Source organism: Aedes aegypti, chromosome 3 (assembly GCF_002204515.2).
Source record: "Aedes aegypti strain LVP_AGWG chromosome 3, AaegL5.0 Primary Assembly, whole genome shotgun sequence".
NCBI lineage: Eukaryota > Metazoa > Arthropoda > Insecta > Diptera > Culicidae > Aedes > Aedes aegypti.
Genome location: NC_035109.1, coordinates 142,693,685 through 142,711,494, shown reverse-complemented (window position 1 = coordinate 142,711,494; position 17,810 = coordinate 142,693,685). Strand labels below are relative to the sequence as shown.

Here is a 17,810-nt window from a genome sequence, read left to right as displayed (position 1 = left end):
GTACAAGGAGTTTGGATAAATTTATAGATTTACATACTACATTTTTGTGGCAAATTTCGGAAACAAACATAGTGCGAACGAAACGTCTAAAACTATGACGGATTGAATGTATCAAAATATATTCATCATTATGTGCGATCTTAAAACTACATTGCTGCTGGTTTGAAAATAAGTTGATGATAGCTTCAAAATTAAAAGAGAAAATACAGAAATGTATCCAAGAATCGAACTCGCGACCCTTTAGTGATAGCTACACGCTCCAGCTCTCTCGGCTGTTTCACCATCTCAGTAAATGAAAAATGAAAGTGGAACAGCTTCTTTCTTAAATGAATGTGTCACAGAATCGCTCGATGGTTGGCGGTTTCATCGTGAATTTGAAAGAGCAGTCAACAATAAATTTCTAGCGCACTGAACTGAATTTTTTATTGCAAGGGTCATGATTGGTTGACAGATGGTCTGATTTGCTTCAGCTGTTGGCTAACGCTTGTAATTTTCAAATGCCTGCCACAATTTTCCGTTGATTTCCAAATTGCGTGCTACTTAATAGTCACAACTTTTTGCTGTGTACAATAAATTTAGCAAAAATGAAATTTGAAATCTTTGTTCAAATAATTCTATCACAAATATTGGGAGTTCAGTGAGTTTAATTGATAAACAGTACTCTTACTGTTGAAATTTCCAGCTCAGAAAAAAATAATTATCTTAAATATCAAAAAATAAATAACTTTTTAGCTGAGAAAAACTGTTTTCCTTGGTTCGTAAAATTTTATGAAAAGTTTATATTCCCATCAAATATGTAATATGGTGGAATAGAATATTTCGATGTGATTGTTGTTGTTGTTGTCAATTGAACGAGAATTAGTCACATTGAAATGTAAGCAACATCGTAGACTTTGTAATTTAAACGTTCGCGGTGCATGTCATTTTCAAAAAAGTAACGATAGACTTCAAAAATTTTAGTGGAAAAATTAATTTATCAACTTTTTTCACCTGGTGGGTCGCGAAGAATATGCCAGACAGCTAGGTGGGTCGCGCACTCGAAAAGTTTGGGAACCTATGTTATAGAGCATAAACAAATTTCAACTATTTAAATTTATATATATCTAACGGGTGCGGGAAGTATGCACATTAACAGAAAAGTAATCGCCTACACGGAGAGTTTTGGAAATACTAGTTAGTTTATCATTTATTGCATGTGTTACATCTCGATGCGTGGGAAATTTCTTGCAAGAAATTATCAATAAAACATTTTTCTTTGATCGCAGTACGCAGTTCAAAAGAAATCTAGATTCAAATGGAGCTCACAAATTTCTTGACCATTTCTTGCGCAGAAATTTTTACTTTTCTTGAGCTGAACGGCATACTTACACACTTAAACAGAGTATACGCGTTCGGTAAAGAAAATTACCGAAACAAATCGGTAATAGGGTCCTAAAGCCCTGTCCCAATTTTAGTGCCAAACGCTTGAGCTTAGGCCAAAAGCACATGTTTACTCAATTTTCTAATGTTTTCCGTTGGTTTAAGCTCAAAAAATATTTTTTTAGATTTTGTCACATCCTTTGGCTTAAACTCAAATATTAGGTGTATTTTGTTTTCCGTGTTCCTTACGAAATGTCAGATAGGAACAACCCCAGTGGTCGAACTAAAACCCCTGTGGTGTTTTTGTCGACTAAGCGAACGTCAAACATGATCAAAAGTGTCAAGGTTCATTAATGGACCAAATTTTTAAATTAAAATTTAAACATGATATAGCCATTATTTGAGCGGGAAAAATTGCTAAAGTCGTTACAGTAACATGCTCTTTCGTGTTATAAAATAAAAACAAGATTTCATTAAAAATTTTAGGACCCAATTGGGTCCTAAAATGTTTAATGAAATCTTGATTTTATTTAATAACACGAAAGAGCACCTTACTGCAACTACTTTAGCAATTTTCTCCGCTCAAATAACGGCTATATCATGTTTAAACTTTAATTTAAAAATTGGGTCCGTAAATGAACCTTGACACTTAAGATCATGTTTGACGTTCGCTTAGTCGACAAAAACACCACAGGGGTTTTAGTTCGACCACTGGGGTTGTTCCTATCTGACATTTCGGAAGGGACACGGAAAACAAAATACACCCAAAATTTGAGTTTAAGCCAAGGGGTGTGACAAAATTAAAAAAAAATGTTTTTTGGGCTCAAACCAACGGAAAACATTTGAAAATTGAGTAAACATGTGTTATTGGCCTAAACTTAAGCGTTTGGCACTAAAATAGGGACAGCGCTTTAGGACCCTATTCACACGAATACCGATCATTCGGTAATTTAACAATTTTTGACACCTCATCATGATCATAATTACTGAACTACGGTGAATTGTCGACGATCTGTCAAAAAGATTACCGAATAATCTGTGAATCGTCCGTATTACCGATAATGGTAAAATATTTAACTGAAGTTTCGGTAAACGGGCTGTTCGATTACCGAATTCAGCAATTAGAATGAATGACAACGTCAACTCATTGTTAATGTTTATCTTTCGGGCGTTGCAGTGAAACTATTCGTGGAATATCTCCAACCGAAATAGTAACAGTAATCCTGAAAATTTTCTCGACACAGGTGAGTTTAGTGCACGTACGTTTAATCAATAAGCCAACGTTATATTCATCTTTGCAGACCAGCCGTCAGCGTCCGCCGTTTTTTCCTCATTTTCCCGTGCGCAAACTGCTGCATGCTTCCGCCTGAAAATCAGTCATCGATCCCAACATCATTTGCGACATCAGTTACACACTCAATCACGATTTGCTTGTTCGGTAATTTTTTATACTGGGTACGAATTGTAAACCATAAAAAATACCGAACTTTCAGCTTTTTGATTGAAAACTTCTGAGGTTCAGTAATAATTTTTGCTTTTTACTGAACTACGGTAGCTGTCAGACCCAATTTTGCAACATTACCGAACAGGGCGAAAAGTCAGTAAAAACAATTACCGACTATTCAGTACTGGATGTTTTTTACTGACTTATCGTCAAAATCAAATCAAAACAAACTGATGCGCATGCGGGAAAGTGTCAAATGAGAATCTCCTGCTGTAGAATCATCCGGCCGGCGCCAGGAGACACGTCCACGGCAACCAAACCTTTCCTGCGCCTATTTTGCGCTTTCGCGTGGTAAGTAGTCGACATTTAGTGACAAACTCAACAATTTTAAGCAACCAAAAAGGCTCAGCACGATTTGAACTGCTCTTACGTTGGTAAATTCGGTTGGTTTCCATACAAGAGGAAAGTACATCTGCATCATTGAGTTTGCCTCCTGTATGCAAACCAACCAAATAATAATGATTTTGTCACACATTTTTCGATTACTTCCACTGAGATACGAGCGTACCGTAGATGTTTATTCACACGAAAAATGCTTAATAATGTGGCTGGGGTTTTTATTTGTATTGTTTTTGAAAAAAAATCCGGAGGAGCAAAGCGTGAAGCATGGGCAACTGGAAAGCCAGTAAAAATGCTCTACAATTTTACTGACTAAGTCAGTAATCTCCATCAATCAAAACATGTTTTGCTTTACTGGGTTTTTTCGGTAATCGTAAAAATTACCGAAAAATCCGTAGTTCCAAAACCCAGTAAAATTTTACTGGGGTCGGTAATCTGAATTGGCTGTGTAAGCCTTATAACCATACTTTGTTGATTCCTGAATTTCCAATACATAATGTGCAAAAATACTATTTTCTTGTGAAATAAAGAAATGCGATTTGAAAATTTGTCTACGTTATTGCATTCGAGAAAATAGGTCCCCAAGGAAAATAATCTGTGCACCGAGATTACAGTTCTTCGGTAAACGATTACCGACAGCTCGGTTATTTTGACAGCTGAGCTAGAAAATGGGAATTACCGAACAGTCTGTAATTTTTTCGTTTACCGAACTGATTACCGATCATTCAGCTGTTGAGATTTCGGTAAATGAATTACCGAAGTCGGTAATTTTGTCTAAGTGTGTAAGCGAAGTAAGTGAAAAGAAATCGCCTATCTCGATGCGTGGGAAATTTCTTGCAAGAAATGGTCAAGAAAAGCATTTTTCTTTGATCGCAGTATGCAGTTGAAAAGAAATGACATTTCACATGGAGCTCACTGTAGAAAATTCTTTGACCATTTCTTCCGCAGAAATTTTGACTTTTCTTCTTCGCTCAAGAAAAATAAAGAAATTCCTTGACTGAATGGGTCAAGAAATTTCCTCCAGAGAGCCCCCTTTGAAGTGACATTTCTTCTCAACTGCGTACTGCGATCAGAAAAATGTAATTTTCTTGACCATTTCTTGGAAGAAATTTTCCACGCATCGAGATAGGCGATTCCTTTTCTTGTCAGTAGCAAACCAGCCTTTAAGCCTAATTTGCTGCTGAAAAGGAATCGCTAAAGAAATTTCTCGCCGATTCCTTGCAGAAATTTTTTACAGCGACTCCCGTTGGAACTGACATTTCTTTTCAATTGCCCAACTAACATTTAGTGCAAATGTAAACATTCTCTAGGCCCTCTTTATACGGCTTTATGCTGAGTAAAGGCGCTGTACATACGAAAAAAAAGCTTCTATGCGATCCTTTTACCAACAAATCTGGCGAATCTACTCAGCTACTTTTAAGCTGTGTTGGCAGCTCTTATTCATACTGATCATTGCTCTATCTCAACAGTTATACGACAAGTAGCTGTGTAACATCTTTGGAAGGCGCTTTCTCAACCATTTCGCAACTTTTGAATAATTTTTATACAGCTTCGCTGTATTATCCATTAAATATTATTTTCAAGCTGTTTCACAAGCTTCCGGAATTCATATCATAAGTAACTAAATTTAATAATGTTCCCAACGTGCATGCCACCGCTTGGAATCGAACTCACGATCTCTGCATCCACAAGTCTCGACGCTGTCCTTGTTGCCACCACAGTCTATATCGAAAGGCAAATAAAACACACCGTTTTGTTCTACATCGAAAACGGTTCACACAATATTTTATAATGATCGTAAAAGATGTCATAGCCACGCTTACACCACTTCATCAGGCTGTAAAAGGGTGCGAAACGTCAAACGCAATGTTTACATCCAACAAGCTGAGTAGATGCGCCACAAATTGTTGTTTTACAGCTTACTGCTGTATGCTCGCTGTATAACGGACGGCAATATATTGAGCAGCATAACAAATCATATTGTATAGAAGCAGCTGGATTAATGATGGCGAGTTTTATTCCACATCATAAGGTTGCTATCTTTTACGGTGTTGAGTTACAGCTTAGTGAAAGCAGCAAAAGCGATAACTGACGAAATTTATTCAGCTAAGATTTGTAGCTGCAAAACGTTTGCGTTACAGCTGTATTAACGCTAATCGTTCTATTTTTGACAGCTTTCATTTTTTGCTGCGTTCGCTGCTGCAATTCAACTGCTATACAGCACAAAGCAAATAATCTTGGCTTATAGCGCTAAAATTGTTAGTTGGGTGCGTACTGCGATCAGAAAAAAGCGCTTCCTTGATCGATTCCTTGCAGGAATTTCCCATGCATCAAGATAGGCCAGGATATTACTTGTCCGCAGCGAATCAGGCTTAAGCTTAAAGCCAAGCATGCTGTTCCGCTCAAGAAAAGTAAAAATTTATGCGGAAGAAATGGTCAAGAAATTTTCTACACTGTGCTCCATTTGAATTGAGTATTGGATCCTAAAATGTTTTATGAATTCTTGTTTTTATTTAATAATAAGAAAGAGCATGTTCTTGCAACTACTTTAGCAATTTTTCTAGCTCAAATAACGGCTTTAACATATTTAAACTTCAATTTTAAAAATGGTTCCAAATATGAACCTTGACACTTTTGATCATGTTTGACGTTCACTTTATCGACAAAATGCCACAGGGCTTATAATTTTAACACTGGGGTTGTTCCTATCTGACATTTCGGAAGGAGCACGGAAAACAAAATATACCCAAAATTTAAGTTGAAACCAAGGGGTGTGGCAAAATCTCAAAAATCGTAAAAAAATGTTTTTTTTTAAACTTGAATCAATGAAAATTATTTCAAAATTGAGTAAGGGTTCATTCACAAATTTCATAACGCTAAAAATGGCCATTTTCGACACCCACCCACCCCCTCGTAACGCTTTTTACATGAACATTTTATAAATTTTGTATGAGCTGTAACAGCACGAGGACACCCACCCACCCCCTCCAGCGTTATAAAATTTGTGAATGGGCCCTAAACATGTGTTTCTGGCCTAAACTAAAGCGTTTGGTACTAAAATTGGGACAGGGCTTTAGGACCCTATTGCGATTAAAGAAAAATGCTTTTCTTGAGCATTTCTTGCAAGAAATTTCAAACCCATCGAGATAGGCAATTAGCTTTCTTTTCAGGTGCATAGTCCCCACAAGATTAAAAATGTATATCGAAGAAAAATAAAGGTAAAATCTTGGGTAAAAATAAATATGTTTTGTGAATTATTTCGGATACGACATTGTGGAGCACTGTTCCTCATTATGTTGGATACCCCAAAACATTTTGGACTCTTAAGCGAAGTGTGCACTTCAACAGAAAAGTAATCGCCTATTTCGATGCGTGGGAAATTTCTTGCAAGAAATGCTCAAGAAAAGCATTTTTCTTTGATCGCAGTACGCAGTTGAAAAGAAATGTCATTTCTAATGGAGCTCACTGTAGAAAATTTCTTGACCATTTCTTGCGCAGAAATTTTTACTTTTCTTGAGCTGAACAGCATACCTACACGCTTAAATAATTAAATACTGAAAAGCTTATAAGTCATTCTAAAACCATATTCGGTCTATTTACCCTATGCGGTGCATATCTTTGGATTAATCATCCTAAGTATAAACTGCGTTTATCAATCTTAATGCATATTAGCATGATATTAGTCTTGAATGTTTAATATTGCAGTACGCTTTTGTTTACATTCAAAGTATTACGGAAAACAAACAAAAAGTCAATTGAATGAAACAAAATGATAAATATTAATTTATTTCATCATGCAATTTCTTTAGGGTTACATTTTATCACTAATTGAAAGCAACTATGAAAACGCTTGGATAGTGCACAAACTGCTGCACCTACTGCTGTCCCAACTAGGTGAAGTTGTTATCCTCCTGGAGTCCTCTTGGTTGTTTCCGGTGATAGCTGAGCTTTCGAGGATCCTTCGTTGATAATTACGTTCTCCTGCACACGAATGAAATGCCAGATAATCGGGAAACGAAAGGAAAGTCTGAAAAAGTTGCAATGGAGTTGATTAGTGCGACGCTGATTGTATATTACTTCGGAACATACCGTGTTTTCGCGGGGAGTACTTTCCGACGCAAGTTTGTGCACAATAGCCTGCTGCTTGCCACTTTAATCTTTTCAACGACACGTTCATTTTAAAGCTACAATTATGAAAATTCTAAATTTTTGCTCCTCGTCGATAGAGTTGCAGCATCAAAACTAAAATAAACAAAAATAATGAAGTCCCAAGTTTAGCACCGATCACCACAAATGCACGGCCATTAATAATTTCCGTAAATGCATAGTCAAGTATAAAAATAAATTTGGTGATGCATATTGTATATGATGAACAAAGATTAAAAAGCTTAAATGCGGTAGATGTGATAATAAGTACCCTAATTAGTATTTCCATTTTTCTCCGTGTAGCTTTAAGCTAAGTATGCTGTTTCGCTCAAGAAAAGTAAAGAAATTCCTTGACTGAAAGGGTCAAGAAATTTCCTACAGAGAGCCCCCTTCGAAGTGACATTTCTTCTCAACTGCGTACTGCGATCAGAAAAAAAGTGATTTTCTTGATCATTTCTTGGGAGAAATTTTCCAAGTATCGAGATAGGCGATTCCTTTTCTTGTCAGTAGCAAACCGGCCTTTAAAGGTGGATTTAGCTGGTTTGCTTTTGACCAGAAAAGTAATCGCGTACATCGATGCATGGAAAATTTGTTCCAAGGAATGATCAAGAGAATCACATTTCTTTGATCGCAGTATTGTCTATTTCATGGCCGAAGATTCTGGATTAAAACTTGGGACAGATTCTTAGAATCAAGAGTTGAGTTACAATTTGACAAAAGCAAGTTTTTCCGATAACATCAGACAGAAGTTTGACATCATCTTCTTTAATTTCTGATAGAGCTTTCACTAGTAAATCCTTGACATCATGCGCACTAAGTCGAAAGCAAGATTTAGGTATAAAGAATCCTGAACTAAACTGACATTATTCTGATAAAATTGTGGGCTTCATGGCCGTGTCTTTAGAGTTACCAAGCTTTTTGCCGTATGAACTCCGGGTTCGATTCCCACTTCACTAAATAAAACTGTGATAAAACTTTTCATCAGGAACGTATATCGACTGTGCCACTAGGCGTTGCAGGCGTTGTTTATAGTGTGGTGCTTCATAAGGCAATCTGACATTTAATCGCATTTCACTTTTCAGCACACACACGCAGATGGAGTGTATTCATATGAAAACCATTTCCGTATGAAAACAACAAACAAAAAAATCCAATTTGAACTTGTTGCTGGAAAGATAAAGGTGCGAGAGCCTTATAGTGAACATAAATCGAAGCCAAACCTCAAGTTTTCAAGAGCACAAATCTAGAAAACCGTTTACTTGTTTGGACATAAAGGACAAAAAGGATACAGTATAGCAGTATGAGACGTTATATAACTACATATTGCAAAACTTCCTTAGCCAAGTGAGTAGAGTCCGCGGCTAAAAAGCAAAGCCATGCTGAAGGTGTCTGGGTTCGATTCCCGGTCAGTCCAGGATCTTTTCGTAATTTAAATTTCTTTGACTTCCCTGAGCATAGACTATGATCGTACCTACCACACGATGAACGAATGCGAAAATTGGCAAAGAAAGCTCTCAGTTAATAACTGTGCTCATAAGAACACTAAGCTGAGAAGCAGGCTCTGTTCCAGTGGGACGTAATGCCAAGAAAAAGGAGATGTTGCAAAACTACAAATTTAGGAAATATATGTTCAACATACATTTTAGTTATATTTTCAAAAGCTTTTCGGGAGGACCAAGTCCATGTTTGAGCACTTTGCCCTTTCACCATCAAAGTTCACGTAGACAATACAGTGCCATTTCGGTTTTATCACGCTCACGACAAAGTCTGTATATATTCTATATTTTTTCTTATCATTCCACAAAATCTAGGACAGACAAAGTTGGAGAAATATTTTGAAAGGTATTTTGGAAAATTCGATATATACTTGAAACTGGGCGTTAAAAAGCCGAAACGGCACTGCATGGGCAAACAAATTATGCCGGTATTAACTGTTAACTGAAACATAATGAGAGCAAAAATAAACCAGAGAGGAATACACTCTGAAATACAATAAAACATGACAAGAAGAGTATACACGCACGCATACATATTTACTGAAATGTGAATCCTCGCAAAATTCCGATACACAAAACAACCAAATGGCAAGGACATGTGGCCCACAAATAAATATAATAGAGACCAAGTATCGAACGAAAACAACGCTGAACTCTCTTCTGTAGGATAGTTTCTTGCGGGATTGATATTTATTACCCGATGTGCCACTATTCTTACTCTTCGCATGGTCCAAGTCTCTAGGTCTAGATTATATGATATTTAATCCTCGCACTTAAAAATATGCTGCTGTTCTGTTGGCACGCAAACTGACATTCATTTCGCACTTGCTCTCACTGGTAGCCTTTATGTATTACGATCTTCATGTGCCCTTCCATACCCTCTCACATGTTCTATCTAAGCAGTTGCAACTCATTTTCCTTTATATTCTTAATACTTTTTTGAAACTATACAGACTCTGATGAGAAACATTCATCAAATAAATAATCGATTTGCTGTCTGCTTAATATCTTTTCGAATCGAATACTCCAACTTGAAAATAGTACAGTACCATAAAAATGCGTTCATGTTTGCCTTTTTCTACTCTACTATTACAATTATCACTATGATTAAGTCAATCTTTTTTCAAAACAACTTACTTGTTTGCCAACCAGACAATTCTTATTACGAACTAACACGAATTTTCAGCTGTTCGTGTCCTGCAGCCACTCGACGAGTCTTATAGGAAAGAAAGGATTTAAATCTGCGAGACCATCATATGATGCGATGGTCACAATCACAGCGTATGCGAATACTCACGGACCTGTCTCGATACTAATACACTACCAAAGCAAAATGCATGCTTGAAAGGAAAACTTTCCAAAATCGGAGAGGGAAATAGAGTGGTTTATTGTTTGTTTTCCGACGCAATGGGAAAATAAGAGAGTGACAGCCAGTGAAGGTTTACCTGTATTGAAAAGCGGCACATAGGAGCAAACTGGTTCAATGCTTTTTGGCAACAATTTTTAAATTCTGTAATAGCACATTGCGTCAATTTAGGGATTTCCCAAAGAAAATAAATACTTTGACATATTATTACACAGTTATTCGACAAGAAAAGTCAACCTAAATGCACAGAGGTGCGTCACTCCGGACTTGAAAGTACAAAATAATGAAAAATAATTGTGTTTGAATAAGCCTTTTCTGAAATAATGATAATTCAAAGTTTTGTCTTTAAACTTTTGCCTTCTGATGTTTTGTATTATTCGCATAGTTGAAAACCGGAATTTTCGATACGCGAAAAACGGATTTTCTCCAAACCCATGCGTCCCGGTCAACCAGTCAGTGATTTTCGATAGCGATCGATATAGATTCGTTTTGAACCGTTAGCGATCGCCATCGTTGGTCAAAGATCTATAAAGAATTATGAAGACTGGTTGGTCGGGGTGGGAGCTACGTTGGACAAGATGCGCTGTGTAGCAGTACGTATCTGGGTACTATTTTAGCTGACTATACCCATTCTTAAAACTACCAGGGAATTTCAGAGCAAAAATTACCATATTTAGAGCAGCCGTAACGGTGCGCGACTAAACTAAATTACATAGCGCAGTATCATTACGCTGATCCGTACCGGGCGCTGCTAACCGGGGTAGCAAAATGACAGCGCTGCCTTCGGAAAGCATCGGGTGAGCAAATTTAGCAGCGCGATAGTTGCGCTGCTATTCGATTTGAATTCAAGCATACGGTGTGGGATATGAAATTCTGGTTGAAGTTTTGGAAATCTGATGCATGATGCGCATGAAGTAGAAATTTCAAAATTTTGGGAATTCGGGTAAACCTTCAAGATTTTGATAAGAATACTAGGAATCTGATGCAATTATTGGAAATCCGATAGAAGTTTATGAAATATTCGAAAATCCCCGTAAGAATTTATCGATTTCGGAGTATTATGGGATTTCGGGATTCCGACTGGAATCCTTAGAATTCCGACTGGAGTCCACGGGATTCCGCCAGGAATCCTCGGGATTTCGACTGGAATCCTCGGGATTTCGGCTGGAATCCTCGAGATTCTGACTGGAATGGAAAGAGATTTTGATAAAAATACCGACTGGAATCCTTGGGATTCCGACTGGAATTTTTGGGATTCCGACTAGAATCCTTGGGATTCCGACTGGAATCCTTTGAATTCCGACTGAAATCCTTATAATTCCGACTAGAAACCTCCGAATTCCGACTAGAATCCTTGGGATTCCGACTGGAATCCTTGGAAGTCCGACTGGAATCCTCGGGATTCCGGCTGGAATCCTTGGGATATCGTCTGGAATCCTCGGGATTTCGGCTGGAATCTTAGGGATTCCGGCTGGAATCCTCGGGATTCAGATTAGAGTCCTCGGGATTCTGACTGGAATTCCAGTCGGAATCCCAAGGATTCCAGTCAGATTAATAATAATTACGGTCAAATTTGCAATATTTCTTGTAGGATTTACAAGGATTCCGGTAGAATTGGCAAGGGTTCCAATCAAATTAGCATCCAGTTGGATTCATAAACAATCTCAAAAATTTCCGATGGAATTCTAATAATTCCGCACCAGAATATAATAGATATTCCAGCAGAGTTACAAAAATTCCCAACCTGAATTGATCACCATTATTTTCACAACTTATATGTTAACCCAAAAAGCAACGACCGGTACGGTAACGAGTTACTAAATATGGTAGCCACCGGTGTGAGAATGAGTGACTAAACTAAAATGACAACTCTGGGGGTGATCATTTTAATCACCCAAATAGTCGCCCCCGTTAAAGATGCTCTTAAGGTACGTCCCAGCACATTTATGGTATTATGGATCCGGTAGAAATAAGGACATTTTTTTTTTATTTTTTTTCTCAATCTTCAAGCGTTGGGACTAATATTTGAATAGTGCGCTGTGTTCATAAACATCGTAAGAATGCAGCGCCACACTCAAAAACTGATTTCAAAATCACGCGAGTTGAGGCACGTCGCGAGTCTCACTGGCGCGATCCGGTTTGGTGGCGGTGCGACAATACACTTGGTACATCAAAAATATTTATCAATCTGATTTCGACTATAGTATAGTATACTTATGAAACCAGAATTTGAAAACAAAAAATGTATACGCGGCAATCCGGAATCGAACCAAGAACCTTGCAATCGATAAGCCCGAGCGTACACCACGCGCCTATCAACACCTTGACGAGGAGTGATGCTAAAGCGATACAGCGTTCCACCCTTCATAAAGGCAAAATGTATATTTCAAACGAGTTTCGATAGTCCAGTTCGCTGCGTGCATAGAAAAATCGGTTGTCGCCGTTTTCGCGTGTCGATGATTTCGGCTTTCAACTGGAGACGCGATAATGCACTTCATTTTCTCCGTGTGGTGTCGATTTTTGATGTTGTCGATCAAGTCGTCGGTATACAAAATATCGGCCGATTTTTAAATACCCAATTTAATCGACTTTGAACTGTCAAATAGTGACGTCACTATTTGCGCTGCATAAGAACAGCGGGAGAATGAAAGAGAGAACTAGTGGCACGCATCAATGATCTGCGCCACCTTATGTCGTTTTCGTTTTTAGGAACTGGGTCGGTGATCAACACATAAATAAGCAAACGTCAAGCAATTTGAAGTTCGGTCGAACCTGAATCGGGTTGGGGTTGAAACTGTGATTCAGAACGGCTTTCGCCAGTTCCAACCTAGGTTCAAAAACGAATTCTACATTAGTAAAATCCATCACATTGGGGGTTTCGTGCCCGGAAACAGTAAACGTTTACCACAACAATCCACGGTTTGTTGTTTCAAAACAGAACGGAATTTTGATTTTATGTTTGTTTGTGTTGCGTCCACGCGAAAATAAATCCAATCGAATGGATCACGATTACTGCAGTGAGCCCCCGGCCAGCAGTGCCGCTGATGTCGCCGAATACACCGATGTGGAATATCTGATCGAGGAGTACGAACACGCCAAGCCTCATCTTCCGGCGCCGGCGAACGAAACCGTGGTCGACACCGATGTGAAAGGGACAGGTGAAAATGGTAAGTTGATACCCTGATCTTGAATAGTATTCGTATTCTGATTTTGATTCCTCCGGGACTTTGCAGCAAGACGGTGCGATTGCGCTCAGAAGCGTGCCCGGATGGAGAGAGAAACGAAACGTCTCCGGCGGATGGTGGCCTTAGAGCGACAAAGATGCCGAATGCTGAAAGCTAGATTGCGGAAACTACGAGAAGAGCTACGGGTGCTTCGGGCAATCAGGAAACGACAGGAAGCAAGGAATGTGGCTCTTCTTAAGCGTACCATTCGGAAAATTCTGTACTTCGGGAATTATGCCTTTTGAACTCTTAAGTTGAAGCTTATGGTATTTTATGCATCAAAATGGTCAATATCCTCGATAACTAAGCGTCAGAATAAGCAGAAGCCTTAAGGCAACGGTTTCTACAACAGTAATCCGAACCGGGATTCTGCAACAATAAATTTAAATTTATACAAACATGATAAATTATTTTGATTATTTGATGTAAAGCATAGGTTCCCAAACTTTTCGAGTGCGCGACCCACCTAGCTGTCTGGCATATTCTTCGCGACCCACCAGGTGAAAAAAGTTGATAAATTAATTTTTCCACTAAAATTTTTGAAGTCTATCGTTACTTTTTTGAAAATGACATGCACCGCGAACGTTTAAATTACAAAGTCTACGATGTTGCTTACATTTCAATGTGACTAATTCTCGTTCAATTGACAACAACAACAACAATCACATCGAAATATTCTATTCCACCATATTACATATTTGATGGGAATATAAACTTTTCATAAAATTTTACGAACCAAGGAAAACAGTTTTTCTCAGCTAAAAAGTTATTTATTTTTTGATATTTAAGATAATTATTTTTTTCTGAGCTGGAAATTTCAACAGTAAGAGTACTGTTTATCAATTAAACTCACTGAACTCCCAATATTTGTGATAGAATTATTTGAACAAAGATTTCAAATTTCATTTTTGCTAAATTTATTGTACACAGCAAAAAGTTGTGACTATTAAGTAGCACGCAATTTGGAAATCAACGGAAAATTGTGGCAGGCATTTGAAAATTACAAGCGTTAGCCAACAGCTGAAGCAAATCAGACCATCTGTCAACCAATCATGACCCTTGCAATAAAAAATTCAGTTCAGTGCGCTAGAAATTTATTGTTGACTGCTCTTTCAAATTCACGATGAAACCGCCAACCATCGAGCGATTCTGTGACACATTCATTTAAGAAAGAAGCTGTTCCACTTTCATTTTTCATTTACTGAGATGGTGAAACAGCCGAGAGAGCTGGAGCGTGTAGCTATCACTAAAGGGTCGCGAGTTCGATTCTTGGATACATTTCTGTATTTTCTCTTTTAATTTTGAAGCTATCATCAACTTATTTTCAAACCAGCAGCAATGTAGTTTTAAGATCGCACATAATGATGAATATATTTTGATACATTCAATCCGTCATAGTTTTAGACGTTTCGTTCGCACTATGTTTGTTTCCGAAATTTGCCACAAAAATGTAGTATGTAAATCTATAAATTTATCCAAACTCCTTGTACAGTTACGTTAATGTGAAAAAAATCACCATATTTATACAAAACTTTTCTTATACGAGAAAAAAGTTTTGTTTGAAACGAAATGTTTTTAAAGCTTCAATTTTCTAACATCTTTCAAAAAAAAAAAATAAATGCCATATCAAGTGTTTTGATCATCAGTACTTATGACTGTTAGGCTCTAGAAGAAATGCTGAAATGAATAAATGGGAACAATTTCAAACCATTTGCTTCGAATCGAGGAGACATATGAAAATGTAGGAAAAAATCTAAGTCGATCAACACAAAATGAGATATTTTTTCGCGACCCACCAGAGAGCAGCTCACGACCCCCCTGGGGGTCGCGACCCACAGTTTGGGAAACTATGATGTAAAGTTTTCGAACTTTTTATACCGGGTTTTCTAGAACAACTCTTTCCCCCTGTCCGCTTTTTCCAATACGTGTTAGAAACTTTCCATTAGGGGGAAGTCCTTTATGGCCGGACAGTTTGAATTTTCCAAAAACGAATAATGATATTAAGATATTAGTATTCCAGGATTATATCAAAACACATGTTTGCAGTGTATAGAGCTTAGTGACATTTGAACACACCTACGCTCGTCATACACAGTTTGTTTTTGTTTTCCTCAAAGAAACTTGCACACGCTTTCCAGACTCATCAAAATTAATATGGAAATATTACCCAATTTGAAAACTTTACACCCGGTTTCTGGGTGTTTTTCGAGACTGAGTGCATATTGTTTTCCTCTAAGGTTCACAACTACATCTACACTAGGGCACCCATACCACTGGACGTGATAACCACTATACAAACTATTGTCGTTTTCGTTTTTAGGAACTGGGTCGGTGATCAACACATAAACAAACAAACGTCAAGCAAATTGTAGTTCGGTCGAACCTGAATCGGGTTGGGGTTGAAACTGTGATTCAGAACGGGTTGCGCCAGTTCCAACCTAGGTTCAAAAACGAATTCGACATATGACGTTTTCATGTCCAAACGTAAACAAACAGTAGCTGTTAAAAGTTTCACTCTGATACAATCTACCAAAAAAATGTGAAATGATAAAATTTCATACAAGTGTAGCCACAAATGTTTCTAATAATTTAAGGTGAATTGTCTCCGTACGTTGACTTCAGTAAGTTTTGCATCAATCACAATGCAAAATTTATTAGAAAATGTAGAATTTCAATGAAAAGCAACCTTTTCTGTAAACCATTGCAAGTCCTCTATGACCGGACAGTGAAAATGTTGACCTGATAACTGGGATCTAATTTATAATTCTCTCTTTTTTAAATGTAGGGTACAAAAAACAAACAGAAACATAAATAAAGCATAAACAACTAAACTTTCGGTCGTTGGAGACCTTATAAAGTGCTGTAAACATCATCTTTTAAGGCAAATGAGCGCACGAGAAGCAGCCACAAGATATGATGTACATACAATCATCTCTTCAAAATTCGATAATGAAGGGATTATCGAGTTAGGAAGATATCCGGGTTTATTCTACGACTGGCGTGAGGTGACAATTGTCGGTCTCGTATAGCGAGGTGACAATTCTCGACTCGAGTGAAGTGACTCTCCATTTGATTTACACAGCGAGTCACTTCACTCGAGTCGAGAATTGTCACCTCGCTATACGAGACCGACAATTGTCACCTCACGCCAGTCGTAGAATAAACCCAATCGTGTTACAGAATACTAAAACAGTGCAAAGGTAGTCATGAACACTAAATTTTACTAAGGTTCTCTAACTAGATATTGAGATACGGAGGTAGAGCAAGGGAGAGTTGACTGTACCTAAAAGCACACTTCAGCCTTCGAAAGAAATTGTGAAGAACTATAAACGCGTTGAACTCTCGAAGACATTTTCATCTGAATACGAGCAATCGCTTATGCAACATAGACGGCGACATATGGCGAATGGATCTATGGTGCTGATCAAGGAGTTTATGGAACTGACCTATGATCTCGCTAATATGCTTCATACGCTGTACATCATGCAAAGATTGAACCCACAAGGCATGTGCTGACATACGAAGCACCCCTTGGCCTTTCTGTGGGTTTGGTGTCAACTTTGATGATGAAAATCATAGTGTCCGAGCATAGAGGACACATTTTAGTGCACACCATTGTTGGTACATAATGTAATCCATCATAAAAATAAATTGTAAAGGTTTATTTTTGTTCTCATGTGAGTTTTTACTTAAAATAATTGGGTTTATTCTACGACTGGCGTGAGGTGAGAATTGTCGGTGTCGTATAGCGAGGTGACAATTCTCGACTCGAGTGAAGTGACTCGCCGTGCAAATCAAATGGAGAGTCACTTCACTCGAGTCGAGAATTGTCACCTCGCTATACGACACCGACAATTGTCACCTCATCCCAGTCGTAGAATAAGCTCAAATGTATTGTCGCACCGCCACCAAACCGGATCGCGCCAGTGAGACTCGCGACGCGCCTCAACTCGCGCGATTTTGAAATCAGTTTTTTAGTGTGGCGCTGCATTCTTACGATTTTTATGAACACAGCGCACTATTCACATATTAGCTGCGACGCACGGGGCCCAAGAAAACATTAATTATAAATAAAATGTTGGTCTTGATTTCTACCGGATACATAATAATTTATTTATACCGCAGACAGACGTTCAAGCTAGACCCATCATGTTGTGTAAAAACATGGCCGCCACCAGATCTACGAGTGGCAATCAGCGGATAGATGGCGCCACCGGTGCCACCCTTCTAACTTATGAAGCTGTCAAATTCATTGTTTTGTTTTGATTCATCGTCGTGATTATCGGTGATTTGTTTTTCGATCGATAAATATTAAGATCAAATGGGTCGCAAATGCGAATTATATTTTTGCGCGAATCACCAAGGCAGCTCCGAAA

At 38.1% G+C, this 17,810-nt stretch overlaps 2 protein-coding genes across 3 annotated transcripts in view; one reads left to right on the top strand and one right to left on the bottom strand.

The window, feature by feature from the left end:
• The window catches only part of LOC5574870 (dynein light chain 1, cytoplasmic), a 91,012-nt gene extending 80,890 nt beyond the window's left edge, over positions 1-10,122 (bottom strand). Inside the window, exon 1 of one of the 2 annotated variants that reach the window (XM_021853372.1) lies at positions 9,982-10,122. The gene's annotated coding sequence lies outside the window, so the exon portion shown is untranslated. Of the gene's footprint in view, positions 1-9,562; positions 9,615-9,981 lie in introns of those variants that run through there. The other variant, XM_021853373.1, reaches the window with a different exon arrangement.
• A 2,924-nt stretch (positions 10,123-13,046) lies between these two features.
• Positions 13,047-13,841, top strand: LOC5574865. Its single transcript, XM_001655338.2, has 2 exons — positions 13,047-13,377; positions 13,444-13,841. The coding sequence occupies exons 1-2, from the start codon at positions 13,209-13,211 to the stop codon at positions 13,677-13,679; spliced, it is 405 nt and encodes a 134-aa protein (XP_001655388.1). The 5' UTR covers positions 13,047-13,208; the 3' UTR covers positions 13,680-13,841.
• Positions 13,842-17,810: the final 3,969 nt, after the last annotated feature.